The 16,859-nt window shown below is 47.3% G+C and overlaps 3 protein-coding genes across 4 annotated transcripts; 2 read left to right on the top strand and 1 right to left on the bottom strand.

The window, feature by feature from the left end:
- Nucleotides 1–8: 8 nt before the first annotated feature.
- On the top strand, nt 9–1,617 carry LOC117592203 (LHFPL tetraspan subfamily member 2 protein). Its single transcript, XM_034285815.1, has 3 exons — nt 9–1,125; nt 1,191–1,304; nt 1,365–1,617. Exons 1-3 carry the CDS (start codon nt 714–716, stop codon nt 1,505–1,507), a joined length of 669 nt encoding a protein of 222 aa, XP_034141706.1. The 5' UTR covers nt 9–713; the 3' UTR covers nt 1,508–1,617.
- On the bottom strand, nt 1,535–3,494 carry LOC117592202 (dnaJ homolog subfamily C member 21). Its single transcript, XM_034285814.1, has 2 exons — nt 2,772–3,494; nt 1,535–2,714 (listed from the first exon to the last, which is right to left on the bottom strand). The coding sequence occupies exons 1-2, from the start codon at nt 3,375–3,377 to the stop codon at nt 1,656–1,658; spliced, it is 1,665 nt and encodes a 554-aa protein (XP_034141705.1). The 5' UTR covers nt 3,378–3,494; the 3' UTR covers nt 1,535–1,655.
- Nucleotides 3,495–3,868: 374 nt separating this feature from the next.
- LOC117592200 lies at nt 3,869–10,015 on the top strand. 2 transcript variants are annotated; one of them, XM_034285809.1, is made up of 9 exons: nt 3,869–4,734; nt 4,995–5,296; nt 5,362–5,469; nt 5,500–6,325; nt 6,493–7,051; nt 7,124–7,546; nt 7,605–7,799; nt 7,859–8,493; nt 8,553–10,015. In XM_034285809.1, exons 2-9 carry the CDS (start codon nt 5,048–5,050, stop codon nt 8,777–8,779), a joined length of 3,222 nt encoding a protein of 1,073 aa, XP_034141700.1. In that variant the 5' UTR covers nt 3,869–4,734; nt 4,995–5,047; the 3' UTR covers nt 8,780–10,015. The 2 variants fall into 2 exon arrangements, with proteins under 2 accessions (XP_034141700.1, XP_034141699.1); XM_034285808.1 differs by having other exon boundaries at nt 5,362–6,325.
- The last annotated feature ends 6,844 nt before the right edge of the window (nt 10,016–16,859 follow it).

Here is a 16,859-nt window from a genome sequence, read left to right as displayed (position 1 = left end):
TTCAGTCTTTTGGGGTCTGAGAGCAATGTCGGGCCTCCCAGTCCCAGTCCCGATCGGGCAACGGCAACGATAAAGACAAAGTCAGCGGCACCACAGAAACGGCGACGCCTGCGCGAACGGAAGTTCAAAGTGTGGCACAAAGTTGCAAAATCGAAGGCAATCGGTGATTGTAGTGCGATCTCGAATTCGCATCGCAATTGGGTGTATATTGAAGAACAATAAAAACGCAAACGCATCAGAGTTCTGTTCTCTATTTTCTGTGGCTTTTCTTCTCCATCCAACGTCGAATGAACCGCTTCAATTGCAATTATAAATTGAATGCTCGATTCTAGTTCTCTCCCACTCCCCCTCCGTCATACTCGTCGTGCTTGCGAGTGTGTGTGTGTGTGTGTGTGTGTGTGTGTGTGTGTGTGTATGGGGTGAATAACATAAAACAGACAACGGGCGAAAGCATAAAATAAACAATACCATTTCGGGCGGTCAGCTGGGAGGAAGTTCTGGCCCCAGCGCTGCTGGTGGTGGCGCAGCGCAGCAGTGGTGGTGGGTGTGGGTGTAGGCCTGTGCTGTGCTGTGCTGTGTCCGTTGTGTGGAAGTGCGTGCTCGCGCAAAGCTATTGCTTAGAGTCTATTATGTATCCGGCAAGTGCTGACGCGTTCGCGTACTGACATCGCCATCGGACAATCTCTGAACTCTGCAAAAACGAATCATCCAAAATGTGTTACGTTATCATCACAAGCGGCAGTCTAGTCTGGTTCCTCTGCACCCTGGTTGCGGACATGCTCATAGCGGCGGCCCTGGTCACGCCTAGGTGGCTGCTTGGTCCCGCCCAGCCCGTGAATGGGCACTCCTCCGTCTCCTCCAGCCAGCGCCATTCCTCCGTGGGCATCTACACCCGCTGTAAGGTGATGCACCAGGTGGGCTACCACTGCGGACGCTTCGACCTGGATGGCCTGGCGACAGACAGCAGCGTCTATCCCAGCGAATGGAAGGTGGCCATGTTCTTCATCTCCCTCGGATTCGCCCTGCTCTCGGTCACGGTTCTACTCACTCTGCTCACCTGCTGCCGTCAGTCAGCGTTCGGCAAGAGCATTCACAACATGACCGCCTGCGCTCAGGTGGTGTCAGGTGAGGACATGCTCCAGAAGTTGTTCACTGACAAGAGTTTGCATATACTAAAACTTGTATTCCAGGAATCAGCGTGATGTTGGCCCTTTTCCTGCATCCTATGGGTTGGGGAGCGGCTCGTGTCCAGCGGCTGTGTGGTCCGGAGGCAGAGCCCTTCTATCCTGCCGACTGCAGTATAGGTAGATACTAAATGAGATTTTCCGCAAATGCGAGCTAAAATTAACACGTTCCCCACACAGGAATCTCATTTTACTGCGGCGTCATCGGCATACTCCTCACATTTGCCGCCGCTGGCATCAGCTTAAAGGCGGAGTCCTCCAACATGCGCACGCGCGTTCGTCGACGCGTCGAGGAGGGCAGCAAGCTGGTCTGCATTCCATAGCTGTAGCAGCCCTCGAAAATTGAGAACTTCCATGCAGCGAGAATAATTAACTTCATTTGCGAATTTACTGAAACTAGTATAGCATAAATAAACCTCTAACATTTCTACGATTTCTACAATGTACAACATCTGGCGGAGTGCCATGCTTCTATTTGTTGCGCTTGCCCTTGGCTTTGCCTGGCGGTTTGCCTAACACATCCGGCTGGGCCTTTGGGATATAGACGCCGTGATTTGTCTTCTTCAGATGCGCAAACAGTTTGTTCTTCGAGTCAAACACAAGACGGCAGGTGACGCAACTGTGCTGTGGCTTTGTTGCATCGGCGTCGGGTGCCTCTCGCTCCTCGCAGCTGGGTGCGACTACTGTTGGTGTGGCTTTGACCTCCTTTGGCGGCTCTGCCACTTGCTCAGCAGACTTTCCCTTGCTGCTCGCTGACTTTTTGCTCTTGCTCTTCTTGGCCGACTTTTTTCCCTTGCTCCAGTCGTCTTCAGAGTCGCTCTTAGCTTGGTTAAGCTCTGAAGGAATAGGATCATCGCTAGGGGCATCGCTGTCCTCTTGCTGCTGTTGCTGGGCCACAGTTTTCTTTGACTTTTTGTTTTTCTTGCTGCGTTTGATCGGCGCTGAATCCTCTTCATTAAGCACATCTTCCCCTTGGGCGTCCTCCTGTTCGTCGTTTAGCTGCATTGCATCCAATGTTCCTTCGACCTCATTGAGACTATTTTCGGGAGACGCATCATTGAAGGCTTCCTCCTCGGCCTCCATCTCCTGGCGCAGACGTTCTACATTATCACGGTGCTTTTTGCTATCTTCGTGGTTGGCCTTGGCCTTGGCATTTTTGAATGATTTGTTGCAGGCCACACAGTATAAGTCGTCCACATACTCCAGCTCATACTCGGTTTCCTTGGCATCCAAATTCCCGTCACTATCTGCCTCTGAGCCGTCACCGTCTTCGTCTTCATCCTCCTCATCGGTGTAGTCGTCCGAGTCGCTGCCGTATGCCTGTTCCAATTGCCTAAGCTGCTCTTCGTAGCCCTCATTGAAAACTTTGTTCTCCTTGGCGGAGGCCATCTCCTCCTTGCGTTTGCGCCACTGCTCCCGACGCTTTTCCTCCTGCTTCAGCCGATTAGTCTCGGCTCGCTCCTCCAGCACACGTCTGTAGGCCAAGACACGGCGATCCCGCTTGCGCACAAAGCTCACCAAATTACGAATCTGCAGGGAAAAAGTGCATGAAACAAAGATATCACGAGAAACTTGGAAGTTGCTTACCTCTTCGTTGCGCTCCTTGCGGGCGGCTTGAACAATTTTTTTCATCTCTTTTTCTACCTTGCGCAGGATGAAACGTTCCTTAATCTCCCTCACATCGTACGGACACAGCCATTCGTATGACTTCTTGGTGGTGTAGGCCGTCCAGTAGGCGTAGAACGGGCCCACAACTTCCTCATAGCTGCTCTCTGAATTGCCGAACGCGGGTGCGCAGTCCATCTCATCATCGCTGTCCATGAACTCAAAGTCCTCGGAGGCAATCTTCACGAAGACATCGGCATAGACTTTGTAGAAGCCCTTCGCACTATCGTCGTAGCCTTTATAGCAGGAGCTCGTGAAGTAGGGGAACACATCCAGGCAGTTCTCCGTATATTCTGAATTCTTGCCCCGCAGAATCTGCTCTCGGTGGTTGTCATACCAGGACCGTTCCTGTGCGTCCGAGAGCACTTCATACGCCTGTTGAATCAGCAGAAACTTCTCCTTGGCCTCAGCCAAGCTTTCTGGATTCTTGTCGGGATGCCAGCGGAGCGCCAATTTACGATAAGCTGTTTTGATGTCACCATCGTTGGCGTCTCGTTGCAGCCCGAGCTCCTCGTAGTAGCAGCGCATCTTGACAAAGGTTATAAGGGCTCTTTAAATTTCACGTAAGCTCTATTTAAACCACGTTTAAAAGCGCATGTTGACAACAAATTTCGATTCGCAGCGAAAATACGTCGGAACAGCTGTTGCTCATGAATGCGTCGCATCATTAGTGTTGCAAAACGATGCGATAACAATCGATAGAGCTCCATCCAATCCGACATATATGTTTCTCTCGCTCTGACTGCAGGCATTTCCCATAAGACTATCACTATTTTCGAATTTGTGCGTTTAAAAGTCAAAAGCACCGTAAAAAAATTGCATACTTTGAAGCATGAACAGTTAACTTTTTACATTCCATAATCTTATTTAAAATTATGTCTATCTAATGACAATTAATTGATTGCAGTGCATGGGAGCTCCCTAAATTTTCAAACCTGCAACGGAAACCGTGAGTGTTGTTGTCGCTGCGCTGCGCATCCTTCATTCGCTTTTTTTTCTTCGGCGGCAACGGACGCTCAGCTCCTTTTCTCTGTTGCCGCGCATTCGCTTTTCTCGCCAATACCGCAAACTTACATACACAACAGAACATAGCATCACATAAATACATATAATACAAATAAGAAAAGGAGAAGCTAATCAAGTGCATAATAAAATAACTAAGTGTCAATGGAACCCGCAGGAGCACAGTGAATAAACTAAAGGAATCTTGCAGTGGTTTTTTCTGCTTTTTTACATATAATTTGCCGAGACATTTACAAATAATTTGCATGAAATACACATATTTAGTTTGCCATCGCCAATCAACAATAACAATACACATAAAGTGCCAAAATAACGTAAAACATTTGAGTCTGCAGCAAGTGAAGAGGGGGGAAAAAGGAGAGAAATAGCTTGACATAAAAATTCACAGTTACGTCGGATTTACAACCAGTCGTCGCCGTGCAGAGTTGAGTCTGCGGGGGAGGTTTACCAAAGCACACAGACAACCCACACAAGCACACCCACACATACAGTTACTCGAGCGCACAGCACGAAACGAGGAGTGGAGTCACAGTCCTTGAAGCATCGTTAGGCAATAGAGGAGGCCAGGAAGCATCACAGCTTATAAACCACCCCAACACCGTGGCCCAAGCCGTTGGGTGCGTCGTTATTCGGCCTGAACGGGGAAAAAAGAGCCGCCAACAAAAAATAAACAAGCGAAGCTGTCTGTATGCACGCATGTGAGTGTGTGTGAGCCAGCGTATAGATTTACCGTTCGTTCGTCCGCCTTTCATCTCCCGTTCTCGTGTGTTTTTCTGTGCGCCTCAATAAAAACAGGCGTAATAGGAAGGAAAGGAATGATATTATGAGGCGGCAGACAAAGATAGCCGCATTTGCGAATAAGGTAATTTCGCATAAAATTCCAACACACAGACACATTTGTACATACATTATAGGAAGCATGGGAATTGCAAAAACTATTGAAACTGTGACCCTGCCCTGTCTGAAAGTCGGGAGGGCTTTTGTGCTGTCATAAATGGATTTTCTTATCAGCCCAAAGTGGCCCCAGGAGGACGTTCGGCCTCTATTGTTGCAACTGAATTGCATTTGAAACAGAGCACACCCTAATGGCCACCCCACAATCTCCTCTCTCTGCCATTTCAGTTATACAACAGACAACAGTCCGTCCAATTTCGTTAAGATTAGAAGCTATCACTATGTTTGGATCCAAGCTGCGCTCCTGGATGGAGACGCACATCGTGCGTCCGCGGAAGAAGGGAAACAAGCACAAGCAGGCCGCCTCAGAGGCCTCGCACAGTGGCAGCACCTCCACTGGGAATGGCAAGAAGGCGGGCACACTGCCTCCACAGGGAAGCAACCTCACCAGCCCCGTGCTGACCAGTAGCGCAAGCCACAGCATCGCCAGTCCAGTGCGGAGACGCGAAGTATCTCCCATTCAGTGCCATGTAAGTAATTTATTTGGTACATTGTCTGTAAATATCTCTAACACGAAGCTCTCTAAATTGTGCAGCCTCCCAGTCGTCGGTATGGATGGCAGTCACCAGATGAAGATTCATATGTCATTACATCGCCCAAATCGGACAATCTGCTGTATGCCCCACAATGCTACCAGCCACATCAGCAGCTACAATATCAGCAGCAACAGCACCAGGCCCATCACCTGAGCGTACCCAACTGCAAGGACATCTCCTGTGTGGAAAAGTCACCCACCAAAGTGAACTGTTCCTCTTCGTCCATTTCGTCGCTCTCCTGGTCGACTGGATCCAAGGAGCCCTCGTCGGGCAAGCAAACAACATTCAAGGAGCAGCAGTCCAATGGGGAGTACCACATTCCACCCGAAGAGGAAGATGAGGTGGAGTACGAGGAGGTGGGCGCATTGCTGTTGCGGCCCCAGGCTCCTATAAGAGACTATCAGCGTCCGCAGTCGGAGAACTTGGCCGGCATGCGTCTGATCTACGAGGAGGAGACCAAACCTAACTCCAACCACGTCCGTTATGGCCGTCTGCTGCCCTCGAAACTGGCGCCTGCTCAACTGGGTGATTCTGTGGACAGCCTGATCACTGCTCTTCCAACCATTCCACCAGCTGCAACCACTGCAGCCGCTGGCTCAAGGATTCGTACACCACGGGGAGTGCAACGCACTAATTTCATGCCCGGACCGCGCCCCCATAGCTTGCCATCTCCGGAGAGCGCCTACTCCACGGGCTACTCAACTGACGGCACCTCGCCATGCGCCGCCAGCAACTACAATCCCCCCGAGTACTACATCAACATGCGCTCGGGCACACACTATTTCCCCAAGAGCGTCAACTCGCTGGCCATCGAGGCTCAGCGCTACAAGTTCGGCTTGAATCGCATCGAGGAAATGTCACCCATGGACCCGTTGCCTAAGAGCAACTTTGCTAATGCCGTTCACGGCCTGGAGTCGTCGCCCAGTCCCTTAGCTCTTCGGCAGCAACCAAAGCTATTTGAATGTGAGTTAAAAATTTAAAGTTTGGTCAGGTCCGTTGTTGGAGTGCTCTCCCTTTCTTTTAATCGAGAACCCACCCAACAACAAACTGAGCAATTAACCCATTTAGAGTCCCGGCTCAACTCAAGTGTCATCCCACTCACATGTGGCGCATCCCCATTCCCATTGCAGCACCCTCGCCGAGACAGCGCTGTCGCATAAGGACCAATCCGTGGTACAGCACGGCCGAGCATATGCCACCCTCCTCTTCGGCGCCTACGCGTCTGGAGCTGGATGCCACCAGCACCACCTCCACCACATCGTCGGGCATTAAGTCGGGCAATGAGCTGGAAGTTCCGGCTGCCAAAACAACAGCCGCAACAGAAACAGTAAAGGGAGCAGCATATGCAACCACCATCACCACCAGCTGCAGAGGCACTCCCAGAAAGTCTGCTAGAGTCGAGGTGGAGGGTGGCGTTGCACCTGGGGCAGCTGGGGGAGTTGCTTACGAGTCCTCGGAGGGCTCTTCGTCGTCGACTGAAGTGGAAAATCTGCATGCCCCACACACCATAAAGCGGCGCCACTTGGAGCAGGTGGAGACGACAACAACTTCAGCCCCGGTGGCTGCTGGCGGTGGCGCTGGAGTAACCACCACCTCCTTCATGCTCAGCGACGATGAGGCCACACTCAACGAGATGATTGGCAAGTTTGACGAGAGCTACATCTACGAAAAGGAGACAGACATACTCAGGTAAGTCAGTCAGGCAGTCCCAGCTTTCGTGTGTTTCTCAATTAATTTGCTTACTTGTCTCACACTCTGCAGCAGCGATTCTGACCCCACAGATGACTGTGCCTCGGAGCTGGACACCGGGCAGGATGCGGGCGATGAGTGTGATACGGATGAGCTGCTGGACATAGATTTTATTGACACCTCATCCATGCAGGAGGTGGTCCTCGACCGTCAGGATCTTTCCCGCAATCTTGGAAGCTGCCAGTACTTCTTCAACCAGCCGATCAGTCCCTTGATCAAGCGCAAATCCTCGACCCGCTCCCGTCGGAAGAGCGGACAAGAGGCGGCTGATGGTTCACAGCAACGACGGCGGAAGCGTTTCCTCAAGACGCGTAAGAAGAGCTGCGAGAACCGCGAGAAGCTCCCAGAATCACCACTGCGTCAGCCGCGAGGCTCGCGTAGTGTGGGCGGAACGCCAGTCTGCCTGCGTCGAAAACTGCTGGGCCCCAAAGAGAGGTAAGATGATCGGTCTGACAGTACAGTGCTATATAAAATATTCTTTTTTGACTGTCAGGATCTACAAGACATCGCCGCTATCGAATCGCTCCAATTCGCTGATCTTTGGAAGCATCAATGAGAAACCCTCGTTGACCATTGCCGAGAGCGAGAAGGCGCTGCTGAAGGCTGACTTGGAGGCGGACATCAAGTACAAGCAGCTCATCATGGAGGCCGAACAAATGCTGGAGTCAATGAGAAACAGCTTGCAGAGGTATCACCTACAAGATTCCTACAATAGAGGATTGGATTCTACTAATGAAATATTTTCAGTATTCCACGGGACACACCCGTCGCCAGTCCGAGGCGAGTGAATCCCTTGGCCAACAAGCGCGTGGAAATGCTCAAGCACAGTGAGGTGGACTCAAAGAAGCAGCCGGCGCCACCGGTCACTCCTCCGTCGGAGCATGAGCTGGCCGCCGCCATCAATAAGCGCATCGAGATGCTGAAGTTTGCTGAAAATTCGACAGCATCATCGCCACCAAATAGTCCCAAACCTGGTCGCTGCAGTCCACGGAAGACGCATCTCACCAACTTCATTAATCAGAATGCTCCACCCGAGTTGCCGCCTCGCAAAATAAACGGCAACCCAACGGTAACTGCTCCGCTCTCACCGCAGTTGCAGTTGAATGGGAGGCGGCTCCAGGAGAGTCCCTTGGGCAATCGACGCATGATGACGGTGACGTCGACGACTACGACCACAACGTTCAGCTTCAATGACGACGACTCGGAGATGGACTGCATTGCTGTGGAGGATGTGGGCAATAACAACGTAGAGGAGCCTCTGCCAGCATCTCTTGGCAATAACAACAATTTCTATTGTCCACACAGTGAGCCGCTGAAGCGAAAGGTCTACAAGGGCAGCTCTTCCTTTGAGCGCATCAAGAAGAACTTTGACTTGGAGCTAGGTGAGTACTGTGTCCTGCCCTGATACTCTGATTCATCCTTCTACTAACCCCAATCACAGAAATAAGCGGTCGCAGCAAGTCGAACGAACGTTCGCAATCAAAGTTGTCGACTTCCGTCTCGGCCAAGAGCTCGATGCATGATGTGACGGGTAATGAGACTAAGGCTCAGGCAATGGGCGGCGGAGGTAGTAACCACAAGCAGCAGCTAATACTGAGCACCATTGTGGATCTGAAGCGGAGTCTGGAGAATCAGAGCCATCAGTTGAGCGGCTTGAACGGTGACTAGAACTGAGCGTGAACTGACTAGAGAGGCTAAGATCATCATTATCATACGTAACCCATGCATAATCTAGATTCTAAACACTAAATAGCTTGCAAAGGCCTAAGCTAACAAGTCCAACCGAATCCCTCAGACTAGAAACTGAAATGGAGCGCAATAACTTTCTAAACGATAAGAGAACCGAACCCGATTATTTACACGATATACTCAAGGGTCGCAATGGAAACTATGGACTGGTGCAGAATGTTATCCCTAAAATACGTGTAGAATGTAGTTTATAATTTTTTGTCAATGGAATAAGTGTGTTTTATTCGTAGATATGTCCCAAGGGTTATATTATTTTTTAATTTGTTGATTTAACACCGTCTTTTCCCTGTTAAAACCGGAGGATATTTCATAGATCCATCTGAGCTTAGTTATTTTAGCTTTGTTATTTGTTGTTTGCTGTTTGTAATTTTTTACTCGAACTCAAGTATGATCTCTAGATTTTCATTTAATTTATTTTACTTGAATATCATTCAAATCAGATAGTATTATTTCGTTGGGTTGACACGCTGGAAAGGTGTTCTAAACACCACATCCCTGGTGCACTCTTTACGTAACTATGTAACCCACACATACCATACTATACCAAAAATCTTAGCTTGAATACGTTGATCTTAGACATTATATGGAACTACATGTGTCAATAACTGATATAACTTATCCTTAGTTATAATTATCGAGCGTTTGTGTGCGAGTGTGGAGACTGAATCCTAGGCATATCCCACATAAACAGCGCCTACATCTGGAGATTTATAGAACTCTATTCATTACTAGAATGATTCACTTAACCATCATTATCGAAGAGTATTCGGAACTAGACCTTTAAGTAAACAAAATTATTATCCATCCAAATGAAAATTGTTTGTTTTAGCCAAATTGTTTGTAGTTTAATCGAAAAAACTCGAAATATTGTTCAACTGTTCTGTTTTCTCATTTGCTTAGACGAACAGATATCGTATTGTGTTCCATGAATTTTAAATTTGTTGCAATTGGCAAATGTTATGCTGATTTCCAATTCGGATAAATTGGTTGTAATTTGGATAAATCAATTGTTCTACTAGTTCTTTTCTGAATTATGTAATATTGTGTTGTGTGCCCCATTAATATGCATATAGACGCTATAGAACCCACAAATAGCGATCATATTTAATCTAAGTCAATAATGTAACGTGATAATAAACTTAATGAAAACCCCAAGACCCTGAATTAAAGCGGCAATCATAGTAAGTATGTACATGTACATGTAGCGTATATAGAATAGTTATAGCTAAACAGTTATAATTGTGATTTATTGTTTTAAACCGTCGTTTTACCCTTTGTAGTTTTGTGTACCCTGTTTTCCATTGTAATTGAAATTGCAATTAGTTTTCATTTTCGCTTACGTACGAGCCTTAGCTCACAAAGAGTGTTTACAGTCGAGCATTGCTAGTCAGGGGACTGGGAAGTGGTGTACTGGTGTTAAATTTACTTAATTAGTTTCACCCAAACGCGACACTTGAACATCGACCGCGGGACAGGGACACCGATCGACGTACGAAGAAATTGTATCGAACTTTAATTTGGACGCCGATGCGTAGTTCCAGTTTGGGACGTCGACGGTGCCGAAGCCGAAGTGACGGCTTGAACTTTTAGGTCTCAGCTCTCATGTTAATTAATTTATGCGCCCTAAATTCAAAACAGTCAATTTTATTTCCGATGTGAAGCGACCTTAAGACAATCCAACGAGCTTTTCGATAAGACAATTTACAAAACAAAATCTATTGTAGACAAAGACTGCAGCGGGATTCACCTTTTAATGGGTGTACATATGTGAGTCCCCGTTTCACGTGTGGCATGCGCTATGCCCTCGTTATGGATGTGAATCCAATATCCTATTATAGTCTACACTCGTATAATTATTGTACTTACTTATAATAAAGGACCAATTTTGTGACCCGCCTCCTATCTTAATTGGCACCCAATTGCCAGGGGCCTTGAGTCTGAGTGCGGAATTTCCAGAGATGGCGACGTATTCGATACTCCTCCGATCCCCGTTTCTTGTCATCTCGTTCATTATAATGTCTGGCTGTAAAAAGGTAAAAATAAACTCGACATGTTCTAAAAATCCCCAGAAAAGCATCGACAATGGAAAATTAACAGACAGATCATGGACTCGTTGCTGTTCTGGCTGCTGCTGCCGCTTCTGATGCTAATTATGCAAATAGAGGCACAGAGCGGGTGAGGAAGTGCCCAAGTGGAATACCAAGTGACCAGGCCACGCTTAAAACATCAATTCAACATTAAGTGGGCAGAAATACGGGCAAGCCAGAAAAAAATTCGTCTACCAAATGAGGCATTGGCTGGGCCGGTGGCCCAGTGAAGGAGGCACGACCTGCTGGGACGGCCACGGAGATGCAACTCAACGAGGACAAAACTGGTTCCACTTGGTCTCTTGAGTGTCGCCGGCCAGGAGACGGAATGCAATGCGAAAGGTGGGGGCTGGTTCCAAAAGCTTACACATTCCAACATTGCTTTGTTATACCCTAAGTAGAAAAGGTATGACAAATATTTGCCGGCGGAGGTTCCTGCTAGATAGTTTACAATAGGTGATGCAAGCAACATTCTGTTTTGAAATCTTAATTATACATTTTACATGAAAATGTTCTCTTACTTAGGGTATTGCCATCTGCGGTGCTTTGGAAAAAGTGCCGGGAGAGCGAGGCTGAGCAATGGATTTTGTATTGCTGTCTGTTGAGATTTTTGTTGCTTTTTAACGTCTTTCTCGATTATTGTTATTATTATTATTATTGTGATTCTTGTTGTTGGTATTTCCAACGTTAAGGCAGTGGATTTTTTTTGCCGTAAAATGTTACTTTTGTGTTGACTCTGTTCGCAGTCGCTGTCGACGGAGACGTCGCTGCTGTTTTTAGCCGTGAAGGTCATGCCCAGGTATATGGCATTCAGATTCACCTGAGCTCCGGCCCGGCCCGAGTCCGAGCCGAAGCGCTGCCGCGCGGCACGGAACGGCGTGGCTGCGCTTGCGCTCAACGCTAAACGGGTGATGGACATAAGGGGGGAGTCGCTGTGATGGGGCCTGGAAGGGGAACCAAGGGGGCAGGGGCAGGTTGTTTTGGCAGTTATGAAACTAGTCCAATGACTCGCTCTGTATGCATTTGTGTGTGTGTGTGTGTGTGTGTGTGTGTGTGTGTGTGAGTGCCAACTTGTGTTTTTGCCTTTGCCTCGTCTTCTTGTAAGCTTGTAATTACACAGAAACTCGCAGATCGCTTTGTGTCTTGTCTGCATAGAAAATTCGTGAAAGATACGCTCTGAGCCAAATGCTTGTCAACCATTGAGGCGTCCCACAAAGCTTCCCCCCGTGCCCTGCTGCTGCTGACTTGCTGCCAGTTCTCAATATTTCATCAGCCCACTTCTGCTGTCTATATAAAACGTGAGACAAAATGTGCGCAGTATCAAATACCTCTCTCTGGACGTAATGACACACAGAGCAGGGAATGGAGAGGTGATCATGAGAGCAGAATAGAGAGAGTGAGCTTTTAGGATGAGAACATACAAATCAAAGTTGACAAAGGAAAAAAGAGCAGAGTCATACTAAAGATTAGCGTTGTCTGCTGCGTAGCTGATTGTCCGGTTCTAGGAGGAGGCGAATGAGATCGGGAGGAGAGTGGCACAACTATGTGGAATGGGAGGGCCCTTGTGCAATGATCATCTCCTCCTTCTCTTACTGTTTCGCCTTTTGCCGCTCTCTTTCCGTAAACAGGTCACACTGGGATGCTAATAATGATGATATGAACGGTAGCCAGCTTTTAGCATTAATTTTTCTGACAGATCATGCTGAGTATCATGCTTCCTCTGCTCCACCTTCTCCTTTGACCCTATTCACGTTCGTGTTCTTCGCATTTAGACCCAAGTGCCTCTGAATCATATGCTGGTATTTTATGACTATTTTGGGAAACCTTCCCGGCCTGGCTCTGACGTCACAGTACTACGTCGCTCTTTGAACTTGAGCCAAGTTTGCCCCTGTCTGTGTTCGCGTGTTCCCTTTCGTTAGTCGGGCCTGCTTTGAGTGTGTTTGTGTGGTGTGGAGTGGGGCCAAGCTAATTAATTTCGAGTATACTCAATTAGCGCTTGTGTATTTCCCATTGAGTCTGATCGGATATCGAGACGATCGCGAGCACTTCGGTAAACTGTTTCATCCGCTGCCGCTCACCTGTGTGCATCCCGGAACCAGTTGGAGGCGTACCATTTTTTTATACATCAACAATATTCAGTTCAGTTGTCGCAGAATGTTCGTGAATGAATCTTTGGCATGATTTAGCGCTTTGTAAGATCTGTTTTATGTACAGACACACGAGTGTATTCATGTTTCTGCGTTTCTCCGTCTTCGTCTCTATCTCTGTTCGTGTGTAAGTGTGGAATTTCGAGTTTATGGACTTTGTACCAGTGGCTAGCCATGAACCGCTCTGCTCTGCTCTGCTCTGCTCAGCACAGCTCAAGCACTGGACTGGCCGCCAGCACACACGGGCACCGTCCAAACGTCCACGGGCCAAGTCCAAACCCCCTCCACTCCCTTGGTTAACGTGATCGTGATATATAGCAGAGAGTGGTTTGCCATCTATCCAAACAGCTCTCAGCTGGGATGGGTAGTTGTACATATGTATGTATGCATGTACATATAGTATTTATTGGTGGGATCGGAATGGGGCGCGGGGCTCTAATTATTCCGACAATGTGACGCACTCTAATGACAGCATAATGCGGAATTCTGTTCCCGATTTGGTTGCAGAACCCTAGCCATATCAATGCATGATGCATGATGTGTGTTCCATAGCGAGATCAACCGTGATCAGCTTTGGATTTGGCAAGCAGGAAGTCGGCCACGCAACTGACTCGCTGTTAGTTAATAACCGTTCGATAATAGTTGGAGTCGAGCAAAGATCTTTGCGTTTCCGCCTTGAATGGGCGGGCTGAGGCTGGGGTCAAACGGAAGTGTTTCTTGAAGTTTTTATGTACATATGTATGTGGTATATTTTCGGATGCCTCATGCTAATCTAAAGCGGAGACTGAAGATGAAGTGCCGTTATTAATTAATTGCCCGTTTCGATTTGCATGCGCAGTTATTTTCGGAATTCGAGTTCGACACGTGATAAAATGTGATTCCGAGTTTGGCCCCACTGTCCGCATTGCTTCTGTGATTTATGTACTCGCCCCCCCTTTGCCCCTGGTGCCGACGTTGCAGCTCAATGCTGAAGAACCGAAGAACCGAAGAACCATGCAGCCTTGGGAGACGAGACTCATTGTACCTGACTGTCTCGCTGTCTGCAGAGACCTTGGGGCATTTACGAAACCGCTTGAGAAGTTACAAGCTGCCCAAACTGCTGAATCACGACGATTTCGACTTTCTTTTGTGGCAGAACAGGTCGATATGCGATATTGGTTATGCTAATTCTGGTTGGGGCATCAAGATGGGGAATAAGCGATCAAAGCTTGTGAACTGGTTCCAGTTCTTTGGTGCGACTTGGTTGGGTTGGCTCAAGGTTTGCCTTTGGTCGTCAGCGGCGGCGGGGTCAATAAACGGAAATGTAGCTTCAAAATCACAATATAACGAATCTTCTGTCTTCGATATTCGATCGATTTCTGGTGAGTTATGATACTTCCGTCTATATCCCATACTGTCGGGGGCTAAGGCGAACCGCCGGCAACAAGAGGCGGAAGCCAAAGCCCAGAGCACAGAGCTAGAACCGCAAACAAGTTTAGCCCCACAGCCGACGAAAATCCGAGACAATCGCCAAAACAAATATACATAGTGGAAGTAGTAGCCATACAATCAGGTGAGAAAGAGTAGCTTCTGCAGGCCGAAGCTCCAAGTACCCTTGTGGATCTAATAACTAAACCATCCGAATTATGCAGACACATCAAATAATTAAGAATAAATGGGGTTTTTACAGCTACTGGTATCTTTCACACTGCAATCTCCCATGCATAGAAACCAACTAATGGACTCTGCTATCAAGCATGATAAACTCGTGTTCATGTTTATAATCTGTGGCTGGCTGGCTGGAATATCATGTTGCAATCTTCCGGGTAAAACTCTAATACCTTCGGCAAGGGTATGGGTGTGGGTTTAGAAACGAAAACGAAACTGAAGCTGGTGCTGATGCTGATGCGGATTAGACTGACGCAATTTGCAAATGGCTTGGCGTTTTAGAAATCCACGTTCCCCACCCCCTCCCCCTCCATTCTAGATTCGGCGATGCGGAAGCCATAGCAAAAGCGTTAATTGATTGACTGGGACCACTAGAATCGAACCCCTAAGAATCAGAATCAGAATCAGCGTCGTACTCTGCCTCTGCGTCTGCCTCTGACTCAGCCGGGATGGTGGAGGCGGGGACGGGACCCTGGAAACCGCTCAAGTGGAGTTTGCTGATAAAGGCGAAACAAGTTCATGGCTTCCATTAGATTTGTCGAAATTCTCATCACCGATAAGGCCATGTCCACGACCGAAACCAAAATAGAAACCAAAATAGAAACAAACACGAACCAAGAGCAGCAGCAACAGCAGCATCGGCATCGGTAGAGGACAGAGCAGAAAACAGAATTATCTTGGCCCAGATACATGCCAGAATGGCCTGACATTCTATTGGCCCCCAATCGCTGTTAATAAACATAATCTCAAGTTGGGGACATACGCCAAAGGAAGTGCTTTCCATATACGTACTTGGCAACCTGGAGATACCCATTTGGAAATGTTTGTATTGCTCTTCAGCCGCGGTGCAAGTACCAAGAATTCGAGCACTCTCATTTCACTTCACATTACCTTACCCTTGCTCTGTCCTGAACTTGAGCTGCAGGCTTATAGTGTCGGTTCGGCCATGAGACAGCCCCATGATCGATTTGTTTTCATGGGCATTGGCTATGACGAATTGAAGCATTCTTTCCCGTCTTGAGCACATGATAGGGCACTGGGGCTTAGATCAATCGGTTCAAAGTGTCGAGGAAAGTTTCGGCGTCTACAAAAGATATAACTAATCAGAATCAAGAGGAGGAATAAACCCAATGACTTTCGATCATTGACACGCGCCATCCGCAATCAGCTTAGCTAGAATCAGTGATTAGATAGTCGATTGGGATAGCACTGGAAATACACATTTCCGAAAAGGGAAATCAATAGGAATCTATGTATGTATTTCCTTTCCTTCAAATTCTATCTAGTTTCTATCATTTCTTTGAATGATTCATTTGTTTTCCTTCCAAAATCGAGATTAGATACAGAAACAACTTTTGCTTGGTTGATATCCACATAAAAATAATTAGTTTTAACCTTTCTTCTGTTTATTTAAACTTGCACTCAGATAAGATAGAATAGCCATCGATATAGAGCAGGTACTAAAAGATCAAAGAGCAGTAGCTTGCATACAAAACATTCTTTCCGTAGATAGAAGAGCCTATAAAAAGATAAGCAAAATTATAGCAGACCTATAGCAAAATCCGAGTACATTTTGGCCGGTTTTTTATTGTAATCTATGTATATGGTGCATTTACGATGACCACCGCCCGTTCCGACTCAATTGGCCTTTGTACCCATCGCACGAGCCACGCCAAAATCCATTCAATTTCAGCTCCGTTGGCACTTTCTTTGCCCGCACACAAAAGATATGAAGAGAAAATGAAGAAACAAGCAAAAAATGGCACCGAATGGTTGTATTTTCTAAGTAAATGTATTTATTATGTATAAATAATTCTCATTTAGCTCGCACAAGCGCTTTTAACGTTAGTAATTTACAGTTTGCTCTGTGTGCTTCGATGGCCGAGCCAGCGATATGCAAATGGGTTTCAGTATGACTTTTAGGAGGGATTTTACCCTCCTCCACCCTTTGAGCATAATCAATTGCTAATCGCTGATCCGTTCCGAAGTCAAAAATCAAACGAAACATAATAACGGCACAAAATAGTTGTCTTAAACAATTACAATAACAATTTTGGAATATATTTATGTATGCATAAACTTGCATACAGGCTAAGAGTGAAGTGAGGATCCTCCGCT

This window comes from Drosophila guanche, unplaced genomic scaffold, assembly GCF_900245975.1.
Source record: "Drosophila guanche unplaced genomic scaffold, DGUA_6, whole genome shotgun sequence".
NCBI classification, from domain to species: Eukaryota; Metazoa; Arthropoda; class Insecta; order Diptera; family Drosophilidae; genus Drosophila; species Drosophila guanche.
Note: the sequence above shows the minus strand (reverse complement) of the source record. Positions and strands in the feature narration are given on the sequence as shown.

Coding starts and splice junctions, on each gene's coding strand:
- LOC117592203 (XM_034285815.1), top strand. CDS start 714: ATGTGTTACGTTATCATCACAAGCGGCAGTCTAGTCTGGTTCCTCTGC. Junction 1,126..1,190: donor CTGCGCTCAGGTGGTGTCAG/GTGAGGACATGC, acceptor CTTGTATTCCAG/GAATCAGCGTGATGTTGGCC. Junction 1,305..1,364: donor TCCTGCCGACTGCAGTATAG/GTAGATACTAAA, acceptor TTCCCCACACAG/GAATCTCATTTTACTGCGGC.
- LOC117592202 (XM_034285814.1), bottom strand. CDS start 3,377: ATGCGCTGCTACTACGAGGAGCTCGGGCTGCAACGAGACGCCAACGAT. Junction 2,715..2,771: donor GCAAGGAGCGCAACGAAGAG/GTAAGCAACTTC, acceptor TTTTCCCTGCAG/ATTCGTAATTTGGTGAGCTT.
- LOC117592200 (XM_034285808.1), top strand. CDS start 5,048: ATGTTTGGATCCAAGCTGCGCTCCTGGATGGAGACGCACATCGTGCGT. Junction 7,800..7,858: donor ATGAGAAACAGCTTGCAGAG/GTATCACCTACA, acceptor AAATATTTTCAG/TATTCCACGGGACACACCCG. Junction 8,494..8,552: donor GAACTTTGACTTGGAGCTAG/GTGAGTACTGTG, acceptor CCCCAATCACAG/AAATAAGCGGTCGCAGCAAG.